Below are 23896 nucleotides of genomic sequence, written 5' to 3'. Positions count from 1 at the left end.
TCTCTGGTGCTGTGAGGCAGTAGTGCTAACCACTGTGTCACCCTGATGGCGCACCAGGCACCTGGTGGTATGGAGGAAGATGCCTGCTCCCGCAGGCCTTCAAGATGCTTCTGCTCTCCATGGAGCAATTCCCTAACTCAATCCCTGTAAGTCCTGCACATGTTTCCTTTCAGTGCCCATCCAATTTCTTTTCAAATCGTTCATGGTCCATTTCCACTACCCTCGTGCGCAACGATTTCCAGGTCATTGATATTCATTGCGTAAAATCGTTCTTGAATTGTCTCTAAACCTCTTTCTTTAAATCTTTGTCTCCTCATCCTTGTACAGTCAGCTAATAGAAACAGTGTTTTCCTGTCTAACTTGTCAGAACCTATCATAATCTTGCATACTTGTATCATATCTCCCCTGTAATCCTCTTTGTTCCCAGCTTCTCCAACTTAACCTTGAAATGAATACCCCATTCCTGGTACTATTCGCATGAATCTCCTCTAGACCCTCTCAAAGGCCCTCATCTGCCCAAAAGTGCAGTGACCAGAACTGGATGCAATACTCCTGTTATGCTTTAAAGGTTCAGCATGACTTCTCTGCATCGTACACAATGCATCTATTTATGAAGCCCAAAATCTCATACATTTTTCTGACTATCTCCCAATACGTCCTGCCACCTTCAAAGATTTATGCACTTGCACACCCAGGTCCCTCTGTCCTTGCACACTCGTATAGACCTTTACCATTAAGTCTATATTATTTCTCCCTACCTCTTCAGCCAAACTGAACTGAAACCATTATAAGGCCATCACAATCTGTTGTCTGTGTTCAGGATGTGAGATTTTCTTCTCTGGCCCGTAGTACATGTCATGCCATGTCTAAAGCATAAAGGTTGCCAATTGTTCCAGAAATCACCATCAAATTTTTAAAGATTAGATTAATAATTTTCAAAATATGTCATCTTACTCACTGTGATCTATGAAGAACGACCTTCCATCTAAATGGATTCTCTCCTCCCAGCCAGGCTGTTTACAATGAAGGATAACAGATATCAATTATTTTCAAAAAAAAGGAATATGGGAACAAAGGTTTTGCAGTGAACTCTGCTACAAGCAAGTAATTTGGCTTAAAATGTCCTCTCAAATTTCTGGGTACCTACGGAAGCTCACACTGTCACTCTATTCCACATATTGGATAAGATATGGAGGCAAAGGGCGCGATTCTCCACCCCCCCACGCCGGGTGGGAGAATAGCGGGAGGGCCTCCCGACATTTTTCACGCCCTCCCACTATTCCCCCCCCCCACGCCACGAATCGCCGCTCTTTATGGCGAGTGGCGATTCTCCGAGGCCGATGGGCCGAGCGGCCAGGCCTTCACGCCCGTTTCAACACGGCAGCAAACACACCTGCTTGCTGCCGTCGTGAAACGGCGGCAGATGCCCGTTTCGGGCATCTGGGGGCCCGATTGGCACGACAGTACCACGGCCATGCTAAGGGGGCACAGGCCCGCGATCGATACCCACCGATCGCGCGGGCCATGCGTCCGTAACGGACGCACTCTTTTCCCTCCGCCGTCCCGGAAGATCAAGCCGCCACGTCTTGCTGGGCGGCTGAGGGAAAAGACGCCAACTGCACATGCGCTCCTAGCCCCGCCCGGAGGGGAGAATCGGCCTTGGAAGTGGGCGTGAAGGCTGCCGTGGGTCACGGCCTATCCCACGGCAGCCTTTACGATTCTCCGCATTTGCGGAGAATCTCGCCCCAAGCCTTTGTACAAGATAAAGGGGAGAAAAATAAATAAAACATTAAAATAAAATAAAAATTGACAGGGATATTAAGCAATACAACATTAAACAGGAGAAAAACACTTGAAATGGGCTTGTTTTAAAATGATTTACTGTCACATTATTTATGGTCACATTGTTGCTACAAGTTACTACTGATATGTTATGACAGCTTTCTCATTGTTGGCATCCAGCTTGAACAACAGAGTTGCACTCACTGGTGCCTTAATAATGATTATATTTTAAAATTAGGAGGGGTAGTTCTCTACATTAGCCATGTTTAAGTTTGACTTCATACTGGGCACAGTTTGCATTGATGTGAAAGAAAATCAATTTGCATTGACACATACTGTGCCATTTAATTGCCTAGACGTCAGCATTTTATGGTTTTTATGTTGGAATAGTGCCAAGAAAGCGTAATCTAGTCGTAGGTCTTAGAATTGAAGCCAGCATCAGGATATCACAGGTTGTTATCTGTGTGTTTGTAAAAATGAATAATTTGTTGCACTTACAGGGAGAGGTCCAAGGTCATTTGGGTCCAAAGATGCTTTTCCTCTTAAGTGAACTGGATATTTCAGCCGTGGATCCTCCTATAAAAGATAACTCTTTGAAAATTACTGTGGTAGTGGTGGTCTTGAACAAAGAAATTGGTTGAATAATTTCATGATGATTACTAATGAGACAAGCATTTTATTCCAGATGTATTAGCTCCTTTCCTGTCATAGCAACCCATCAGGTTCACCAATTACTTTGAGATGGAGGTCTGCTAACCACTCTGGCCTCCACTTGACTCCAGATCTAGGTTAATGTGGTGGACCTTTAATTGCACTCAGATGGCCTAGCAAGCCACTCAGTTGTATTAACCACTGCAACAAATAAGCATTTTGAGTGTACATAGGCCACTACCATCTCACAGGTAATTAGGGATGGGTAATGAATGCTGGCCGTTTCAATGATATCCACATCCCAAGAACAATTTTATCAAAAACTTGCAAGGCTTGTTTTAGTTTGGTTGCCTTATCCTGCAACGCTTTGAAAGCATGCATCAACACACATAATATCAGCTCGAGTTTCTTCATCAACTCAATTGGACATATCTGTGGGGGGGAAAAAAAACTACTATTTTGTCAAACACAACTTGCCTTTAAAAAAAAACATGCTGGCTGTTTGTGATTAACATTCTAATTTCTGAATGCTTACTAATATGCTCCCTATTCATGGATTTTAAGAATTTGCCCACACCTGATGGTGGACCAAATATTCTACAATTGGACAATTTCCCTGGCTCCCCTTTGTGAAGAAGGATGGTACATTGACCACCTTCCATTCCCATAACAGAATCTCCACAGGTAACAAGGAGTGAAAAATTGCAACCAAGGTCCTCTGCTATTTCCTTTATTAATACAACAGGCCAGAATGCATGCCACCAAGATCAGTAATTTATCCATCGAGCCCTGCTAACCTTTCACAGGATCAATTCCATCTCTAGCTATCTTTAACAATTGACACACATGTTCACTCTCATAATACATTATCCTCTTCCTTCTCATCATATCATACATCAATCTGGATCTCTATGCCATCCCAAGGCTACAAGGCTATGGGCCACGTGCTGGAAAATGGGATCACAATAGTTAGGTGGTTGTTTCTGACTGGCACAGATGCAATGGACCAAAGGGATTTTTCTATGCTGTAGGACGCTATGACTCTCTAGGTCTGTGTTCACAAACATTTTCACGCACAGGCCACTTAGGCAGGGCATAAGACCACCTGCCCAGTTTCCCAAGCCACAATAATAACACTCATCAAAATTAACAGCAACTGATGAAAGCTCCAAATATATTCTTGTTTCTGCAATTAAATGTAATCAATTTGTGCACTTTTTAATAATATCATATGCAAATTTGTTCAAGACAAAAAATAAAACATAAGGGGCGGGATTCTCCGACCCCCCACCGGGTTGGAGAATCACCAGGGGCGGCGTGAATCCCGTCCCCGCTGGCTGGCAAATTCTCCGGCGCCGGGGATTTGCTGGGGGCAGGAATTGCACTGTGCCGGTCAGTGGCCGCTGGCAGCGGCCCCCCCGGCGATTCTCTGGCCCACGATGGGCCGAGTGGCCACCCGTTTTCAGCCGGTCCCGCCAGCATAAATTACAACCGGTGCTTACCGGCGGGACCTGGCTCTGAGGGCTGCCTCCGGGGTCCTTGGGGGAGGCGCGGGGGGGATCTGGCCCGGAGGGTTGCCCCCCATGGTGGCCTGGCCCGCCATAGGGGCCCACCAATTCATGGGCGGGCCTGTGCCGTGGGGGCTCTCTATTCCTCCGCGCCAGCCGTTGCAACAGTCCGCGATGGCCGGCGCGGGGATGAACCCATGCTGCGCATGCGTTGGGATGATGGCAACGCACGCTGGCGCTCCCACGCATGTGCCAACTCGTGCTGGCTGGCGGAGGACCTTCGGCACCGGTTGGCGTGGTGCCAAGCCCCTTCCATGCCGGCTGGCACAGCGCAAACCACTGCGGCGCCGGCCTAGCCCCGGAAGGTGCGGAGGATTCCGCACCTTCGGGGCAGCCTGACGCCGGAGTGGTTCAGCCAATCCTCGGCGCCGGATTGGCCCGCCCCACCGGTTCGCGGAGAATCCCGCTCAAACAATTTCATGTAATGAACACTCAATGTGCGAAGCAAACACATTCATTTGAATTATTCTAACATGTCACAAAATCATCACAATAATTTTCTGAGGAACATTTATCATACATTTACATTAATCAAACAAAATCAACACAAACTTAAAATTTTGCTCGTGTTTATGACAACACATGCTATGCACACAGGAGCCAGACTGGCTGTGTGATATCAGGCCTGTGGTGGGAAGAGGGTTCGGGCTTGTTCTCTCACTGGGCTAAGCATGGATTCCATGGCCGTGACTTATGCTTGCAACATCTGAAGTAAGACAATGCTCCAGCAGGCACACATCCATAAAAGCAAACTGCTGTAGATACCGGAAATCAGAAATAAAGATTGAAAATCTTTGTCCTTAACAATGCCATCTGCGCTTCCTTTGTCTTGTGCCGAAACATCTTTGTCTAATCTCTCCTAGCTCTCACCTTTACCTGCCCTTCCAATTTTCTCCACCCCTCTTAAACAGCATCAAATCGATCACATTTTCCCTCTCTTTCACTCTGAAAAGTCATACAGGTGCGAAACATTGGTCTGGATTCTCCATTCTGGAAATTAAGTAGTCCCACCGGAGTAGAATCACTCCCAGGTTTCTGCTGGTGTTAGGAGAGGTGTCCAGGGGTGATTCCCTCTCCTTCTCCATCCAAATCTATGCATGCTTGCAAAATTCTGTCTGAATCCCAGTATCGGGCCCCCATTTTGAGCTAGCACACTGAAACCGAGGTCCAGCGCAAGGCTGCCTCACACAAATCCTGCTCCCCCCCACCACTTGACAAGGAGGGGCATCATCCTCCATCCGCCCCCTCCACCACCATGGGAATTACAGGTCCCCCTCCCCCTGCAGCATGGTCGTAAGAGGATGACCTGACACCACCGACCGATTCCCGCAGCCTCCCCCATCAGGCCCCCCACAAAAGAGGTCCTCCTCCCAACAGAGACCCTCCTCCCAACAGAGACCCTCCTCCCAACAGAGACGCCTGACTGAAAGCTGACGAGCAGTTCAGGCAGCAGGGTGAAAAATCTTTGCATTTTCACTTGCTGCTTTCTAACCTTTGCTGCCTCAGACAAAAGTGTTCAAAACAGCAGCTTTTTCACATGTTAGAAACTTCCTCAAAGTCCAGTAGGCTTCAAGGGGCTTGAAATCCCTTGACAGCTTTTGAAATGCTGATCTTCCATTCAATTTCACAGAGCTATACATTGTATTAGCCAGCAATACATTCCATTAGCCTGCTTTGAAGCAAATCATAATGTGTATAAACACTCTTGCTATGCTTGACAGGTCCTCACCACATCAAAAGCAGTTATGTGCTTTTACTTCCTCTTTTGAGAGGGTCTCTGTTCAGGGGATCTGCTGGTGGGAGGGTGATCTGATGGGGGGGAGGGGGGATGATCTGGAGGGGGGTTGAGTGGACTGATTGGGGTGGGGGGATCTGATGGTGGAGGGGGTTCTGGTGGTTGAGGGGTCAGATGGGGTGACTGGTAAAACAAAGAATGGTGACTTGGAGAAGAACAGTTTTACTCGGTGTGTGGTTAGGATCTGGGATGTACTGTCTGAGAGTGTGATCGACACAGATTGAATTAAGGCTTTCAAAAGAGTACTGAATAATCAGGTGAAAAGAAAAAATTACAGGACTATAAGTAAAATGGGAGGTGAGTGGGACTAGGTGAATTGAGAGTTGCTCTTGAAGACAGCTGGCATGGGCCCGAGAGATCAAATAGCTTCTGTGTTGTAACCATTCTATGATTCTACGTGATCAGAGAAACATTTCTCATTCTACTGAATTAATTTTAATAATTTACATAAAGACTGTTGAAATTTGTAGATTGGTGACTGCTTTGCAGATCACCTCTGTTTAGTCCATAAATGAGATGTCAAACTTCTGTCATTTTAATTCTCCACATTTCTTCCAACTCCAGCCATTGTGTCCTCAGCTTGCTGACTGTTCCAATGAAGCTCAACACACCCTCAAGGAACAGTATCTCATATTTACAACCTTCCAGCCTCAACTTGGAGTTCCACAATTTTAGACTGCACTTGGATTTATTTCCGCTTTTTGTTTTTGCTGGTTTTTGTTCATCGCTCACAGGTTCCTTCTTTTCTTGCTTGTCTTTCAAACAGCACCCGTTCATCATTCTGCTCTGCTAGCTGGCCACATTGTCAGCATGCCTGACATGCGACTCCTGAAACAAATGCTCTACTGGGAGCTTTGTCACGGCAAGTGTGTCCCAGGGGGACAGGGAAAATGCTTGAAAAGGACACCATCGAAGACTCCATGAAAAAGTACAATATCCGCACTGACGCCTGGGGGTTCCTGACGCAGGACCACCCAAAGTGGAGAAAAAGCATCCAGGAAGGTGCAGAACACCTCCAGTTTCATTGCCGAGAGTAAACTAAAGCCAAGCGGCGACAGCAAAAGGAACGCATGGCAACCCGGGCAGCCCACCCACCTGCTCCTCCAACCACCGTCTGCCCCACCTGTGACAGAAACTGTTGGTCATGCATTGCACTCTTCGCTCACCTTAGAACTCATGTTTAGTCTGGAAGCAGGTCATCCTCGACTCTGATGGACTGCCTAAGAACAAGAAGGTTCACAACACCTCTAGACACATCTTTTGTTTCTTTACTTGTCCATTGCCACTCCATTCGGACTTGCGTCATGAACCCTTGTATCACTTAAGCTCGCCTGCTGTCAACCCTATCACAAGACCTTCCCGTTTACCCCTGCATCCTCCCCACTTTCATTTGCTTGAAACCAATTCCGTGATGCGAAGATTTCCCACATTTGTTTCCGACTGTCAGGTTCTGACTGAAAACCTGCGGCTAGCTCTCCAGCAACACAGATGAGTTTTTAGTTCAGATTTTGAGACTCTCTGGAAAAAAGAAATTCAGTGGGCATTGTTTACGCCATCATAGAGCAGTCAAGGCCAAAGAGATCAGGGTGCCCTCCAGCACTGAAAATAAAGCACACCTCGCACCACCCCCCCACCACCCTCCCCCTCCATGGACATGAGGAAGCCCCCATAAGCATCGGGTGCTCCTGACCCCACCACCACCATTAGCATCGGGCTCTCAAACCCCCCCCCCCCACCGCGCCCACTACCATCATCAGCATTGGGGCTCTCACAATGCACTGCCCCCTCCCCTTGCCCACCCACACCACCAGGCCTCTCACCACCCCGTGAAACCACCACCATCAGGACCCACACCCCTCCCCTATCACCACCAGCCGGGCTCATATTCCCCCACAATGACCACCGGGCTTTCTGTCTTTCACCCCCACCCTCCCATGACCATTGGGGCACCCAATCCCCCTACCAGCATCTCACCATCCCCCACCCCCATCAGTGTCAGGGCTCTACCCCATGACCCCTGCACCATACCATCCTCCTCCTGACCCACCCCCCCAACAAACATGATGTGCGCACCGCCCCCAATGGGGCTTCCTGGAGGATCCGACCTGGCACCGCCCCTTGGCCCAGGTTGGCACTTCCAACCTGACAGTGTCAACATGTGCCTGCATCTCTTTCACCACAACCCCATCCGCATCCCCGGAGGCTATACTTACCTTTGCACCCACAAAGGGGATCCCCTTGACTCATTCATGGTTATCAGAACCTGAATGCTCAGGGTGGGAGGGGGGGGGGGGGGGGGGAGAGAGCGCTCGGTAAGAATTTAAAAATGTATTTAATACAATTCTACCACCGGGCAGCGATGGCGGAAAGAGTGATGGGATGGATAAAGGAGCTAGAGGCCGAGTGGGTGCGTGAAGAGGAGGCCTCCTGCAAGGGGACTTCTCTCCAGGCCTTCGCCACGGCGCCACTTCCATCCCTGCTCAAGAAACACTCCAGCAGCCCAGTGGCGATAGCCACCCTCCAGACATGGAACCAACTACGGCAGCAATTCGGACTGACCGAAAAAGCTCCCATCTGCAATAACCACAGATTCAGACCAGCACTCACCGACGCCACCTTCAAAAGGTGGAAACAGGACGGGGGGGGGGGGGGGACATTGACAGTCAGGGACCGATACACTGACGACAGGGTCACAACACTGGAAAAACTGACACAGAGGTTCCAACTAGCTAAAGGCAACGAACTCCAATACCTGCAGCTTAAAAACTTCCTACGGAAGGAGACAAGGACATACCCGCAACCACCGCAACAGACACTATTAGAACAACTACTGGACACAGACATCCTAGGCAGAGGAAACTGTACTGACATGTACGAACAACTGCCAGAGAGGGCTAACACCGAACTGGACATGACAAGAAGGAAATGGGAGGAAGACTTGGGGTTTGAAATACAGTGGGGATTCTGGAGCGAAGCACTACACAGGGTCAACTCTACCTCCACATGCACGAGGCTCAACCTAACGCAGCTAACGGTGGTACATAGAGCCCACTTGACCAGAACCCGAATGAGCAGGTTCTTCCCGGAGTTGGAGGCTAGATGTGAAGGGTGCCAAGGAGGCCCGGCCAACCATGCCCACATGTTCTGGTCTTACCCCAGACTTGCTGGGCACTGGACAGCCTTCTTTGAGGCAATGTCCAAAGTGGTGGGATGAGGGTGGAGCCATGCCCAAACGTGGCGGTCTTCGGAGTATCAGTCCAGCCAGATCTCTTCATGGGGAGGAGGGCGGACGCCCTTGCCTTTGCCTCCCTGATCGCCCGTCGTAGAATCCTGCTTGGTTGGCAGACAGCAGCACCACCTAAAGCTGTAGACTGGCTGTCCGACCTATCAGAATTTCTCCAAATGGAGAAAATCAAATTCACTATCCGTGGTCAGAAGAGGGCTTCCACAAAACATGGGAGCCATTCACCTGACTGTTCCGAGTCCTGTTTGTGGCCAACACAGAAATAAATAAATAGCCAGGACAAGATAGAAAGAGGAATACGAGGGAGGACCCGGGGGGGAGCAAGGTGAGGCAGCAAAACCCAGCAAGAAAAAATGGGGAGCAACAGAGAAAAAGGGTGGGGGGGGGAAGGAGGTCAAGGAGAACAGAGGTGGAGGAGGGGAGATAGGGAGGATTGTATGCTGCTGAGCCAGATGACGGGTACAGACAGCGATAGAGAAACCTAAGAAGAAACCTTTGTGACTGTACAATAAATGAAAACGAACGGTAATGTATATTATTTTGAAAATGCCAATAAAAAGATTTTTTTTTTAAATGTATTTAAATGAGGCTCCCGCCCTTTGTGAGTGTGAACATTTTTACATCACCAGTTAGAATCACAGTCTCCGATTACTGCAGGACTTTCTGCCCTCACCACCGTTCTCGCAGATGGCTATTGCGGGTTGAAAATGCCTCCCGTTAATTCTGTTTTCCCTCTCTGCACAGATGCTGCCAAATATTTCCAATTCTAATTCTATTTTTATTCTAATAGTTACGAGTATTTGCATATTTAAATGAAAAACAATATTCAAAAGGAAATCACACTTAAGAAATATTAAATTGTCATATATTAAGTTGAGGTAACACCCAAAAGGACAGAACTGTGTAAAATCCCTCCTTCACAACAACATTTGTACATTTAGTACGACTTATGCAAATTCATCTTTAGAATATTTTACAAACGGATCCATTTTTAGCATCTAATAAAAATGAATGGTCTATTCTCTGCAACAGCTAAGAGACAGTTCCAGATGGACCAGTCCAGAGATTCAAACAAGCAACCCATCCCAACATTTTCATTTAACAACCTTTTCTACTTAATGTGCACTACATAGTCTCTCGTTAACAATGCAATTTTTTTTGCCATGCTAATTCCAAAGGGAGACTCTCTACTCGCACAGCCACTTCATCACGTGGCACATGTGTCAAAACTAAGTAATGTTCACAGATCTGGCCTCCATGCTGAAAAGCAAATTGCATTACAGAAGAGGAGGGAAAATACTTTAGGGTAGAGTTTAAGACTTACCCATGTTGTTGTTCTACTATTGTGATCGATGAAGAAAGGCCGGCCATTTGGAGCTATGCGCATTTCCCAGCCAGGAGGTAGGAAACTCTGCACCACCTTATGCTGTGCCTTCGGTGAATTATATGGTGAAAGCTGTGGAGACTGAGGAGTAGAGAAAGTGTCTTTCACAGCTCTACGCAGAGGGGGATCTTTAGCACCCTGAAAAGATATAAACAATCATATGTCTAAACTACTCATATGAACCAAGGTTTGGTCAGCTCCATTTAGTTTTTTGGGGGCATTTTGGTTGCTTTCTCATTAATTACCATAAAATCTCCATGAAGTCTAAAGAAAAAATAGCCTCACTTCAGATAAACCACGCCGCAACTTTTTTGAAATTCGTAGATTTGACACAAATAAAAATAATAAAATCTAAGCCGAGTGAAGTGATTAACTTTGCAGATATGCTGAATATAATACTCCATGTGATACTTACAACATAATAGTGCAAAATCTTTCACCAAATATTTTCAACCAATATAACAATAATTCAGGCAACGAAGAGAGCAAATAGGAAACTTTAATTCAAGTATTTGATCTGAAAGGACAACCTGCCTTTCAATTGGTTGCTTTCGTTCTTTGTATATATTTTAGGCTGAAAATAGATCAACAGGCCAAGCATCCTCCTGGTGCGAAGTAGTGATCAAGTACTTGCTGCAGAAAATTTACACTCCCTAATCCGACAATGCACAGAAGTACTGCACATAGACCAACTCTGAAGTTTTGATAAAAGCTAGCCTTCAGTATGGGGTATAATTTGTAAATGAAGCAATTAGTCAAAGTTAACTACTGTGAACATTTTAAATCAATTACAAATGAGCAGCAGAGGATGGGAGTGTAGGATGTGAATATGTTGATAAGGCTAGCTGGAAGTAGAATGGGAGAAAGCTTGTGCATTCATTGTTTAATGGGATGCGGGTGTCCCTGAGAAGGTCAGCATTTGTTGCCCACCCTTAATTGCCCATGAACAGAGTAATTTTCAGAGGGCAGTCAAGAGTCAACTATATTTTTTTTAAGTCGCCATAGTCCCAGACGACAATAGGACGTTTTCCCCTTTGAGGGGAAGAACTGACTGATGGTGATTTAACCTGAGGATCACCACGCCTCAGGCAAGGGGCAAGGTTGAGCCTTCGTGAATAACCATATTATGTGGATCTGGAGTCAGATGTCGGACAGAGGACGGCAGATTTCTTTCCCGAAAGGACATTGGAGAACCAGAACAATTAATGATAAGTTTCATGGTCAGCATTACTAAATGAGATTAATTTTCAATTCCAGTTTTTATTAATTGAATTTAAATTCCACCAGCAACATGGAGGGATTTGAACTCATGTTCCTCGAGCATTATCTGGACCTTCTGAAATACAATCCAGTGATATTATCACTACGCCCCATAAATGTGAAATACAAATATATGTATGGACCAGTTGGGGTGAAGCTATATATAAAAACCCAAGATAGGTATAACCTTACTCTTTCCATAATTTATTAATCCACTCATTAATCTTCAGGCGCATGAAACAGGTGATTTGATAACGAAAGCACTGAAATCAGTACACTACCTGGAGAAAGATGTTCAAGTGACAGAACAGCTCAGTGACTATTCCCAATTATACACTGTAGTGAATCTACGTTGTTTGGCAATGTTATGTGATCAATCTCAAGCAGTGGTTTGCCAAACCCATGAACAATGTTAAAAGCCACTTCAGTCACAAAGTCCTTTCCTGCATTTGGTTTGCATTGGTGCCATTTCCTCCAACATGAATGCTAGAAAGTTTCATACTCTGTAGGTATTTTCAAAGGGATCACAGAACATCTCCTGGCAACTAGAAAAACAAGTTAGAATCTCAAATTTCCAACAGAAGGAAGACCTTTGGCCCACCATTTCTTTGCTTTCACTAAAGACATCTATCCAGATGAATCCTGCTTTCCAGTTCTTGGTCAGTAGCCTCATAGATTACGGCAATTCAAGTGCACACCCAAAAACCTCTTTAATGTAATGACACTTTCTCCCTCTGGCAACTTTGCAGGCAGAGTTCCAGACCAACCAGCTCCCCCCTTCATTCTCTCAGTGGAAATATCTTAAACACCCTCTGATAGTTCCTCTACCAATTACGTTAAATCCATAAAATCTGGTTATTGACTAGTCTGCATCGTATCCAAGCCCTTCATAATTTTATACACCTCAATTAATTCTTCCCTCAGCCTCCTGGGTTAAACAGAAAACCAGCCCAGCCTTTCCTTTCTTCATCTCAAAAATTCTCCATTTCTCGCAACATTCTTGGAAAGCTTTTGTGTGCTTTCTCTAATGTGATCACATCCTTCCTGTAATGAGATGACCAGAACTGTAAACAATACTTTAACTGCAGTCTAACTAATATTCAATACAGTTCCAGCATACCTTCCCTGCTCATATATTCTCGCCTTGGCTAATAAAGGCAAGTATGCCTATGCCTTCTTAATCACCTTCTCTATCTGCTGAGACAGTTTCAGGAATCTGTGGCCCTGCACTCTTTTTTTCTACATTTCTCAGTGCCATACCATTTATTGTGTAGTCCCTTGCATTATTTGCCAAACCCGAAATGCATTAGTGTACACTTCCAAGATTGAAGTGCATTTTCCAATTTTCTGTCCATTTGCCCAGTCCATTGATATCCACCTAAAGTCTACAGCTTTCTTCTTACCATCAGCCGCATGGCCAATTTTTGTATCATCTTTATGTAGATTTACCCCCCCCCCCCCCCCCCCCCTCATTAGTAGGTGTAATTGGCTAGGCCAGCATTTACTGTCCATCCCTAATCTGAAGGTGGTAGTGGAGATCCGCCGCCCTGATATGCAGTCCATGAAGTGTAGATACACCCACGGTGCTGTTCGGAAGGGATTTCTATGATTTTGATTCAGTGATAGTGAAGGAACAACGATCTAGTTCTATGGCAGGATAGTCTGGAGCTTGGACGTGAACTTGCAGGTGGTGTTCCCAAATGACTGCCCTTGCCTTTCTGGATGGTTGTGTTTGCTAGCTGGGAAGGTGCTGTCTAAGAATTCTTGGTGAGCTCCTGCAGTGCATCTTGTAGACTGCTCAAACTGCTGCCACTGTTCGTTGGTGGTGGTGGAAGGGAGCGAATGCTGAAGATTGTAGGTGGGGTGCCAGAACAAGTGGGCTGCTTTGTCCTGGATGGTATCAAATGTCGTAAGGTGTTGGAGCTGCATTCATCCACAACAAGTGAAAAGCATTCTGTCACACACCTGACTTGTGTCTTGTATGCGGTAGTGTACGGAACCTCTTGCAATTCCTTGTCTAATACTTGTGTACTTTTTAATCCCCGTTTGTAGTCTGGAGAACCCTCACTGTTAGTATCTACACCTTCAGATTCCTTTGTGCAATATATTCCTTCCCTTATGTCTACACTTTCATACTCCAATATTAAATCCAAACCCAAGTTTTTGGAAAAGGTGAAGGGCTTCAAGCAAATCCTTGAATGAAGTGTATTATTATAGTACATTAAAAGTTGATTCAGATGATAAACTGAACCATGTTATTGCAGTCGTTTCTTTTTAAACTTTGTTCAAATAATTATTTTGAACATGAGAATTGTAGTTAGGGAGAAAAAATTGCTTTTGTTAAGGATTTTTGATGATTTGATTGAAGAATCACAGAATTGTGGTGGTGCAGGAGGCGGCCTTTTGGTCCATCGTGTCTGGACATGCTCTCCGTTGAGCAACTCACCCAAATTCCCACTCCCTCTCCCCGTAATCCCTGCACGTTCTTCCTTTTCAGATAACAACTGAAGTTGCTTCCACCACACTGTCAAGCGGTGCGTTCCAGACCCTAGCCACTTGTTGCGTGAAAAGGTTTTTCTTTTGCTTCTTTTACTAACTTTTAAAAATTAGTTCATGGGATGTGAACGTCACTGGCTGAGGCAGCGTTTATTGCCCATCCCTGAGGGCATTTAAGAGTCAATCATATGACTGTGGATCTGGAGTCACATGTAGGCCAGACCAGGTAAGGGCGACAGATTTCCTTTCTTCAAAGGACATGAGTGAACGAGTTTTTATGACAATTGACAATGGTTTCATGGTCATCATTAAACTTTTAAATCCAGATTTTTATTGAATTCATATTTCGCCATCTACCATGATGGGATTCAAACCAGATGCAGTACTCGGCTGAGGTCAAATTAGTGCCTTATACAAGTTCACCATGATCTCCTTGCTCTTTAATGCTCCGTCCCTATTAATAAAGACAGATGTTGTTTTCTTCATTAACCAGTCTCTTGACCTGTCCTAACGTCTTCACTGACTTATACACATATACACCGAGATGTATCCTTCATTTTATATTTTCTCTCCATGTTCTCCCTACCAAAATGAATCACTTCACATTCCTCTGCATTGCACTTCATCTGTCCACCAATTCCACCAACCTGCCTCTGTCTTTTAGATGTTCGACACTATTCTCCTCACAGTTCACAATGCTTCCAAGTTTTGTACAATTTATAAACTTTGAAATATTGCCCTGTACACCAAGGTCTATGTCATTAATAGATATCAGGAAAACCTGGGGAATGCCACTTCAAATGCACCTCCACCCTGAAAAATGTCCATTCATTACTGCTTTTTGTTTCCAGTCGCTCAGCCAATTCCCTAACAAGGTTCCTACTGTCCCAGTTATTCCATGAGCTATAACTTTGTTCACAAGTCTGGTGTGCAACACTGTATCAAATGCCTTTTGGATTGGGTTGAGGTACTTTTCTTCCTGGTGTCAGGTGGCACAATGGTTAACACTGCTGCCTCTCAGGCAGCGCAGTGGTGCAGTGGGTAGCACTACAGCCTCAGAGCGCCGAGGTCCCAGGTTCGATCCCGGCTCTGGGGCACTGTCCGTGTGGAGATTGCACATTCTCCCAGTGTTTACGTGGGTTTCTCCCCCACAACCCAATGATGTGCAGGCTAGGTGGATTGACCATGATAAATTGCCTCTTAATTGGAAAAATGAATTGGGTACTCTAAATTTATTTTTAAAAAACACTGCTGCCTCTTATTGCTTGGAATCCGGGGTCGATTCCGACCTTGGGTGACTGTCTGTGTGGAGTTTGCACATTCTCTCTGTGTCTGCATGGATTTTCTGTGGGTGCTCCTGTTTCCTCCCACAGTCCAAAGATGTGGAGGCTAGATGGATTGACCATGCCAAATTGTCCCTTAGATTAGAGGGATGTGCAGGTTAGGTTGCGCAGACAAAATGGGGTGGCGGTGGAGCGAACGTGCTGTTTTGGAGGGCCGATGCAGACTCGATGGTCCAAATGGCCTCCTTCTGCACTGTAGGGATTCAATGATGGGTATGATAGGAAAATTACAATTTCTATTAAATTCAGTTTCACGGACGACATGTGGTGCAGTGGATAGCACTGGGACTGCGACGCTGAGGACCCTGGTTCGAATCCTGGCCCTGGGTCACTGTCCGTGTGGAGTTTGCACATTCTCCCCATGTCTGCGTGAGTTTCACCCCCACAACCAAAGATTTACATAGATTTATATAGAACATACAGTGCCGAAGGAGGCCATTCGGCCCATTGAGTCTGCACCACTTAAGCCCTTACTTCCCCCCCCTATCCCTGTAGCCCAGTAACCCCTCCTAACCTTTTTTTGGTCACTAAGGGCAATTTATCATGGCCAGTCCACCTAACCCACACGTCTTTGGACTGTGGGAGGATACCGGAGCATCCAGAGGAAACCCACACAGACACAGGGAGAATGTGCAGTTTTCGCACAGACAGTGACCCAGCAGGGAATCGAACCTGGGACCCTGGCGCTGTGAAGCCACAGTGCTAGTTACTTGTGCTACCGTGCACAAAGATGAAGATTAGGTGGATTGGCCACGCTAAATTGCCCCTTAATTGGAAAAAAAATAATTGGGTATTCTAAATTTGCAAGAAAGAAAAATAAAAAAAATTCAGTTTCACCATTTGCCAAACTCAAATCTCTGGGTTGTTGAACACTAGCATAACTACTGGACTGCTGTACTCACATTTAATGCTGACATAGACTGGTCTGATTTTTGTTAAAACAATTACATGTTTTTTGAACCTCTTTCAAAGCAAATGATGGCGATCATGGTTTGTATTAATACGAGAAGGTTGACCATGTGAATTTAGAAGAAGAAAAGTTATACAAACACAACATTATCAATAAAGGTAAAAGCTTAAATCCACTTTGCCTATATAATGTCAATGCTCATATGGAAAAATGCAATAATTTTATAATTAGTGGTTAATAGATTCTGGTTCATTACTGAGGACATTTTTAGTTAAGGGCTGCATTATGCAGCAAACATTGTCCCATTAGAAATAGTCATTCAATAATTTGTGAGTCTCTAACTCAATTAAGTGCACTCGCAGGACTGCTATACTGCACTGACCTACTTACAGCATAGTTAGAAAAAAAGACAAATAATTAAAATTTACATTTAAGCAGGCATCAGTTTTCAAGATAAAACAATGACTGTCTGAGAACATGCATTGTTGGTGATAATGTTTGATACCTGAAATCCAGCAGATAAATTACAAATAATACACAATTATATATCACCAGAGTTTCCATTTAACATGGGAATGCTTGCATGTCATAGTTTTAGGAACTGGACATTGCTTGACTACTTTATCGAATGTATAAATAGCTTTCAGAGTGAAATGCGCATAAGTGTAAAAAAAAAGATCAGAAAAGCTTTCCTGATGAGAGACAGAGAATACAAGAGCTGTTTAACAAAGGAAGGAAGATAATCATTATTGAAGAATAATAAGTGAATTTTGAGGAGATAAACAGCTGAATGAAAAGTTGCACTGGCTGAAGAAAATAGGTAGTGACGGAAGAAAGGAAAGAATGAAATGTTAAGGTGATTGAGAGTCTTGTAGGGAGTGGAAGACGCTCATCTCTCACCTCTATTGGGGTTGATAAGGTTACGGTGGGTGAGCTGAGGCTGCGAGGCCGCCTTATCTGAGGCTCGCTTAAAAGGCTGTTGCTGGCTGTTGGACCTGGTGCACCATCATCTGCATGCTGGTAGTACGAAGAAGAATAAGTTAGAACAGCTTGCTTTGTTTAGGTTATCATTGCATAAATGCTGTTGAACTGCTCACAAGTTAAAGCTTTCAAATTCATACAATCCAGATTTTTGATTTATAACACACACAGTATTTAAATTACAAAACACTTCCTTTGAATTAACTTCTGGCTCACAACCTTCAGTTAAAAAGAAAAGCTAAAGGTTCAGATTTCATTTGTTTCACGCCGACTTGATATCATACATGGTGTCAGTGTTCCAGTTATTGCCTTTTCCTTTGAAAAGAAAACCATGGGTGATGGCATTGCTGGGAAGGCTGTTATTTATTGCCCACCTCTAGTTGCCCCCATTATTGCTACATTTCATGTGATGAAGGTGCGTACCACAAAGCTGCCTGACAGAGTTCTAGGATTTTAACTCAGAAAAATGATGTTGAATAAACTTGAGTCAAAATTTATGGGTGAAAATTTGACTCCCTTGATTGAATAATGAGGATTATTTCATCGCATTGGAGGCATGGAATAAAATTATATCACTAATAATGCAGTTACGCACTTTCATGCCGATTCCCATTTTAAACAAAAGTTTGCAACCAAGAAAACCAAATAGTTCTAGCAAGTGTCAAGATTAATTTTTGCAAGCGATTCGGAATTGTAAATCTGGGAACCATTTTCTTCTGCAGGTTTCGTGGAATATTTTCACATTAGAGCACAGTATTAATCCAAGTTGCTGAGGCCAACAAATGGAAAATTACTTGAGAGGTCCATTCAGCAGCAAAGTCACGATCGAAAGGTTGCATCCCAGCTGACTTTTCAGATTTATCAGCGTTTTTACTTTTGTTTTTCACAACTGTAATTGGCAGCAAGAAATAAACTCTACATCGGTTACCCCTCGATTAACATCAGTTACCTACTATGCAGCATGCACAATACGACTAATCGTTTAAACCAACTAAAACAAATCAGAAATATTAAAGTTTACATATGATATGTCATATTTTAATTTAGTTTAGAACAGTGAAAGGATCTTATTTAACTAATACAGTTTTCAGTTTTTTTTTTAAAAACCCAAAATATAGCTATACACATGATGCAAAACAGTGGCTTTATACACAGTGTTCTGCAGTGTTGACATGCCCATAGGTAACTGCATAGGACAACTATGCAAACACTTTCTCTTCTCAGCATGACTTGCAATACCCTAAATAGAAAAATTAACTTAGACAGAGAAAGCAACACAAGTCCTACTGAACCAGCAAAGAAGCTCTGGAAATAAAAAAAGAATCATAGGGCCTGTTATATCAATGTTGTCTTGCTCTGCAGAGTGGTAGGACAGTCTTCGTACCTGCACAATTGGACGAGTCCAAGTAGTAGTTCTGTTGTTATGGTTTACATAATAGGAACGCCCCTTTGCATCTTTCCGCTCTTCCCATCCTGGTGGCAAGCCAGGTGTTGTGAGCATGTAGGCTGCTGGTGACTGCTTGTGCAAGATGATTAAATTTGTTAGCGTTCCAGTCAATATATAAGGTTATATGCTTAACTATTAGAGCTCAATGAACAGGCAACCAATAGCATTTTACATAACCCAAAATGAATGGATACAAACATCCTTCATGAATCCCAATAAATTTTCTGACAAAGGTGGTGGCCGGAAAGATCAGTCACCAGGCTACGATACCCTTTGGCTGACTCTTTATGAAAGTAATACATTTGAACTCTTCAGCATAGCCATTTAAACTCAACCCTCTTCTGTTCTTCAGAGTTTACCCTTATTCATTCTTGCAGTACTACGCCTCTCGGGTTCTACTTCCTGAATGCACCAAATTTGATGAAAGGTTAAACTTAATACTTCAACATCTTCCTCTTTCCAATAACAATTTTCAAACAAGTAATCAATAAACATTTGAAAATTAAAAGAGTATTGACAACGTAGAGGTGGATGGAACTAAATAGATAGCTCTTTCAGAGAGACAGTACAGATGTGAAGGTCTAAAATGTTTCATTCCATGTGGCAAAATTCACGATTTACTGACCTGCCATGCACAATCAGGTTTTATTTCAGATTTCAAGGTTTTGTATTTTTTCTTGACAACGCAGTCGAAAATAACAATTGACCTCAATTCTGATTAGCTAGAACAAATACTTCATTTCTAAACTGACTGAAGATTCTCGTGCATCGCGAAGGGAATTTGAAAAATACCGCAGCTAATTTAAAATCACCAAAGAAAACTGCGCTAACCACCCAATCTGCCGATTTTAAGTGGGGAATTGCATTCAGTACAATTATGTTATCCATCTGAGATTTGTTCATGTAATCCTCCAAATTCATGATGCTGAACAGACTGACCAAACATTCGGATTAATTTTTCACTGTTGCCAATACTAAAAGGAAAAATTGATAATTTGCATTCCACAGCGAATTAACTTTTGTTTGGAGTGCAATCACACAGTAGCCGGTTAGTAGTCCCACAAGCAACAAAGGAAATGAATGACCAGCTGATGATGTGGATTGGTGGGGAGGGGGAGAGAGAGAGAGAGAAAGAGAGAGAGAGAGAAAGTTGGACACGCTAAAACTACTGCCAACTCTTTAATACTGGCCTTGGATCTTTCGCATACATCTCAACAGGTGGATAATCATAGAAGCATACAACACAGAAAAAGACTAGCTCCTTGAAAGAGCTATCCAATTTATCCCACTTCCCATTTCAGGTTTATATCCAATTCCCTTTTGAAAGTTACCACTGAAACTACTTGCACCACCTTTTCAGGCTGCGGACTTCAAATCATAACAACCTGTGTCATAAAATACATATTATCCTGATTGGCTAATTATCTTAAATTTATATCCCTGATTACCAAGCCTCCTTTTGATAGATTGTAGAACTTACAGTGCAGAAGGAGGCCATTTGGCCCATCGATTCTGCACCAGCTCTTGGAAAGAGCACCCAACTTAAGCCCACGGTTCCACTCTATCCCTGTAACCCAGTAACCCCACCGAACCTTTCTGGACACTAACGGCAATTTATCACGGCCAATCCACCTAATCGTTCATCTTTGGATAGAAACAATCAAAATGATGCTAGAATTTGAACATCTGACTTCCGGTTGCGGCTATGCGGAGCTAAGTCACACGTTCGGCAGCTCCCGCTATTTAAGGACTTTTGGGCCGATTTGAGGGTCCCAAACGGCGCTGTTTCGACGAATCCCGGTGGGGGAAGGTGTCCAGAGGAGCATTCCCCATAATTTATGGTGCTCACCCGGAGTGGGGCAAAAGAAAAGGCTGCAGCAGCTCCCAAAGAAAAGCGGGGGAAGAAGGACAAAATGGCGGCCGGCGGAACACCCGAGGACTGGTGGAAGTGGGCGCAGGAGCAGCAGGCCTCTCATCTGTGCTGTTTTGCGGAGCTAAAGGCTGAGCTGCTGGACTCCCTGAATGCGACTACCAACAAGCTGCTTGGGACCCAGGCGGCCCAGGAGGCGTCCATTCGGGAGTTGCAGCAGCAGGCCGCTGAGAGGGAGGAGGAGGCCCTGGTCCTCGTAGGGAAAGTGGAGTTGCACGAGGCACTTCACAAAAAGTGGCAAGACCGCTTGGAGGAGCTGGACGTTCGCACGAGGCGAAAGAATTTGAGGATCCTAGGCCTGGCGGAGGGGCTGGAGGGGTCGGATCTCCCGCCGTATGTGACCACGATGTTGAGCTCGTTGATGGGAGCGGGGTCCTTCCATTTGCCCCTGGAGCTTGAGGGAGCTCATAGAGTGCTGGCCAGGAGGCCTAAGGCAAATGAGCCCCCGAGGGCGGTGCTGGTGCGGTTCCATCGATTTAGCGATCGGGAGTGTGTGCTGCGCTGGGCCAAGAAAGAGAGGAGCAGCAAGTGGGAGAATTCGGTAGTGAGAATCTACCAGGACTGGAGTGCGGAGGTGGCTAAGCGGCGGGCCGGGTTCAACCGGACGAAGGCGGTGCTGCATGCCAAGCAGGTCAGATTTGGAATTCTGCAGCCTGCGCAACTGTGGGTGACATACAAGGACCGGCACCATTACTTCGAGTCCCCGGAGGAGGCGTAGGCCTTTGTACAGGTGGAGAAGCTGGACTCGAACTAGGGTCTGGGGACACACTATGGCCGTTGCTGTTTTCGCTGTTGCTGTTCAACTTTGACATGTGTGTTTTTTTTGCTGGTTTTCTTTTTGCTCCGTTTCCGGGTGGGTTTGTCTGTTGGGTATGGGTGTGGGATATGTGGGGAATGTGGGGGGTTTGTACTTTATATGTTCTCTTCTGTACGGGGCTGGGGGTTGGGGTGAAACTGGATTTTGGAGAGCTGCGTCAGAAGGGTGGGGTGTGGCAGTGTGAAAGCGTGGGCTTTCCTCTGGTTTCCCGCACTGCGGGGCAGGGGGGGCAGAGCTGGCGGTGGGGGTGTGGCCTCTAATGGTTTTCTTTCCCGCACTGAAGCGGTGCCAAGGAGGTGTGGCAAGAGGGGGATGACCCCATGCCGGGAGGGGATGGGTTTTGGCGGGAGCTGCCGGGGTCAACAGAGGTCAGCTGACTCACGGAAGTACCATGGAAGGTGCGTCGCGGCTAGGAGGGGTCCTAGCCGGGGGGGGGGGATACCGGGTTGCTGCTGGAATGGCCAGGAAGGAGCTGGTGTGGGCCGGGGGGTGTAGAGGGGAGGCGTTATCGCCATGGGGAACGGGTCGGGCGGGGCAAGCTGGCCTGGGGCGAGCAGTGGATAAGCTATGGCTAGCCGGCAGGGGAGGGGGGCGAGTTGCCCTCTGATCCGGCTGATTACCTGAAACGTGAGGGGGCTGAATGGGCCGGTTAAGAGAACTAGGGTATTTTCTCATCTGAAGGGGTTGAAGGCGAACGTGGCTATGCTCCAGGAGAGGTGGCGGACCAGGTTCGTCTGAGGAAGGGGTGGGTGGGGCAGGTTTTTCACTCAGGATTGGACGCGAAGAACTGGGGGGGGGGTGGCGGTTCTGGTGGGGAAGAGGGTGGCGTTTGAGGCGGCTGAGGTGGTATCGGGCAAGGAGGGCAGATATATTATGGTGAAGGGTAGGCTGCAGGGAGAGAAGGTGGTGCTGGTTAATGTATATGCCCCGAATTGGGATGATGCTGGCTTCATGAGGCGCTTGTTGGGCCGCATTCCAGACCTAGAGGCAGGGGGCCTGAACATGAGGGGAGACTTTAACACAGAGGGGGAGGCGCAGATAGTGGTGGCGCTGGACGCAGAGAAAGCGTTTGATAGAGTTGAGTGGGGGTACCTGTGGGAGGTGCTGGAACGGTTCGGATTTGGGGAGGGATTCATCAAATGGGTGAGGCTGCTCTACGCGGCTCCGTTGGCGAGTATAGTTACAAATGGAAGGAGATCGGAGTACTTTAGGATCTACCGTAGGACTAGGCAGGGGTGTCCCCTGTCCCCCTTGCTCTTTGCACTGGCGATTGAGCCTCTGGCTATGGCGTTGATGGAGTCAGGGAGATGGAGGGGTCTGGTGCGGGGTGGGGAGGAACATCGGGTATCGCTGTATGCGGACGACCTGCTGTTGTATGTGGCGGACCCAGAAGGGGGAATGCCGGTGGTGATGGAGCTATTAGCGGAATTTGGGGGCTTCTCGGGCTATAAGTTAAATTTAGGCAAGAGCGAGGTATTTGTAGTACACCCGGGAGATCAGGAGGAGGAAATTGGGAGGCTCCCGTTTAAGAGGGCAGTGAAGAGTTTCAGATACCTGGGGGTGCAGGTGGCCAGGAGTTGGGGGACTCTCCATAAGCTTAATTTTACCAGGCTGGTGGAGCAGATGGAGGAGGAATTTAAAAGGTGGGATATGGTGCCGCTATCGTTGGCGGGTAGAGTGCAGTCCGTCAAAATGACGGTTCTCCCGAGGTTCCTGTTCCTCTTCCAGTGTTTGCCCATCTTTATCCCTAGGGTCTTTTTTAGAAGGGTGACCAGCAGCATCATGAGCTTTGTTTGGGCGCATGGGACCCCGAGGGTGAAGAGGGTCTTCTTGGAGCGGGGTAGAGATGGGGGGGGGGGGGGGGGGGCTGGCGTTACCCAATCTCTCGAGGTACTACTGGCCGGCCAATGTGTCGATGGTGCGCAATTGGGTGATGGAGGGGGAGGGGGCAGCATGGAAACGGATGGAGAGGACGTCCTGTGTTGATACAAGTCTGGGGGCCTTAGTAACGGCGCCGTGGCCGCTCCCTCCTACGAAGTATACCACGAGTCCGGTGGTGGCGGCTACCCTCAAGATTTGGGGGCAGTGAAGGCGACATAGGGGAGAAGTGGGGGGCTCGATGGAGGCTCTGTTAAGGGGGAACCATAGGTTCGTCACGGGGAACATTGATGGGGGATTTCAGGGTTGGCACAGAGCGGGCAGCAGACAGCTGAGGGGCCTGTTTATTGATGGGAGGTTTGCGAGCCTGGGGGAGTTGGAGGAGAAATTTGGGCTCCCCCCGGGAAACA

General features: G+C 46.2%; 1 protein-coding gene across 13 annotated transcripts in view; it reads right to left on the bottom strand.

Moving 5' to 3' along the window:
* Positions 1–23896, bottom strand: part of nedd4l (NEDD4 like E3 ubiquitin protein ligase) — a 542434-nt gene that overhangs the window by 73381 nt on the left and 445157 nt on the right. For 7 of the 13 annotated variants that reach the window (XM_038790578.1, XM_038790576.1, XM_038790581.1 and 4 more), the window contains 5 exons: positions 18799–18933; positions 17334–17450; positions 10365–10562; positions 2281–2358; positions 959–1013 (listed from right to left, as the gene is read on the bottom strand). In XM_038790578.1, coding sequence (XP_038646506.1) covers positions 959–1013; positions 2281–2358; positions 10365–10562; positions 17334–17450; positions 18799–18933 — 583 coding nt within the window. The remainder of the gene's footprint in view (positions 1–958; positions 1014–2280; positions 2359–10364; positions 10563–17333; positions 17451–18798; positions 18934–23896) is intronic. The other 6 variants (XM_038790580.1, XM_038790577.1, XM_038790582.1 and 3 more) reach the window with 3 other exon arrangements.

Source organism: Scyliorhinus canicula, chromosome 3 (assembly GCF_902713615.1).
Source record: "Scyliorhinus canicula chromosome 3, sScyCan1.1, whole genome shotgun sequence".
Lineage (NCBI taxonomy): Eukaryota > Metazoa > Chordata > Chondrichthyes > Carcharhiniformes > Scyliorhinidae > Scyliorhinus > Scyliorhinus canicula.
Note: the sequence above shows the minus strand (reverse complement) of the source record. Positions and strands in the feature narration are given on the sequence as shown.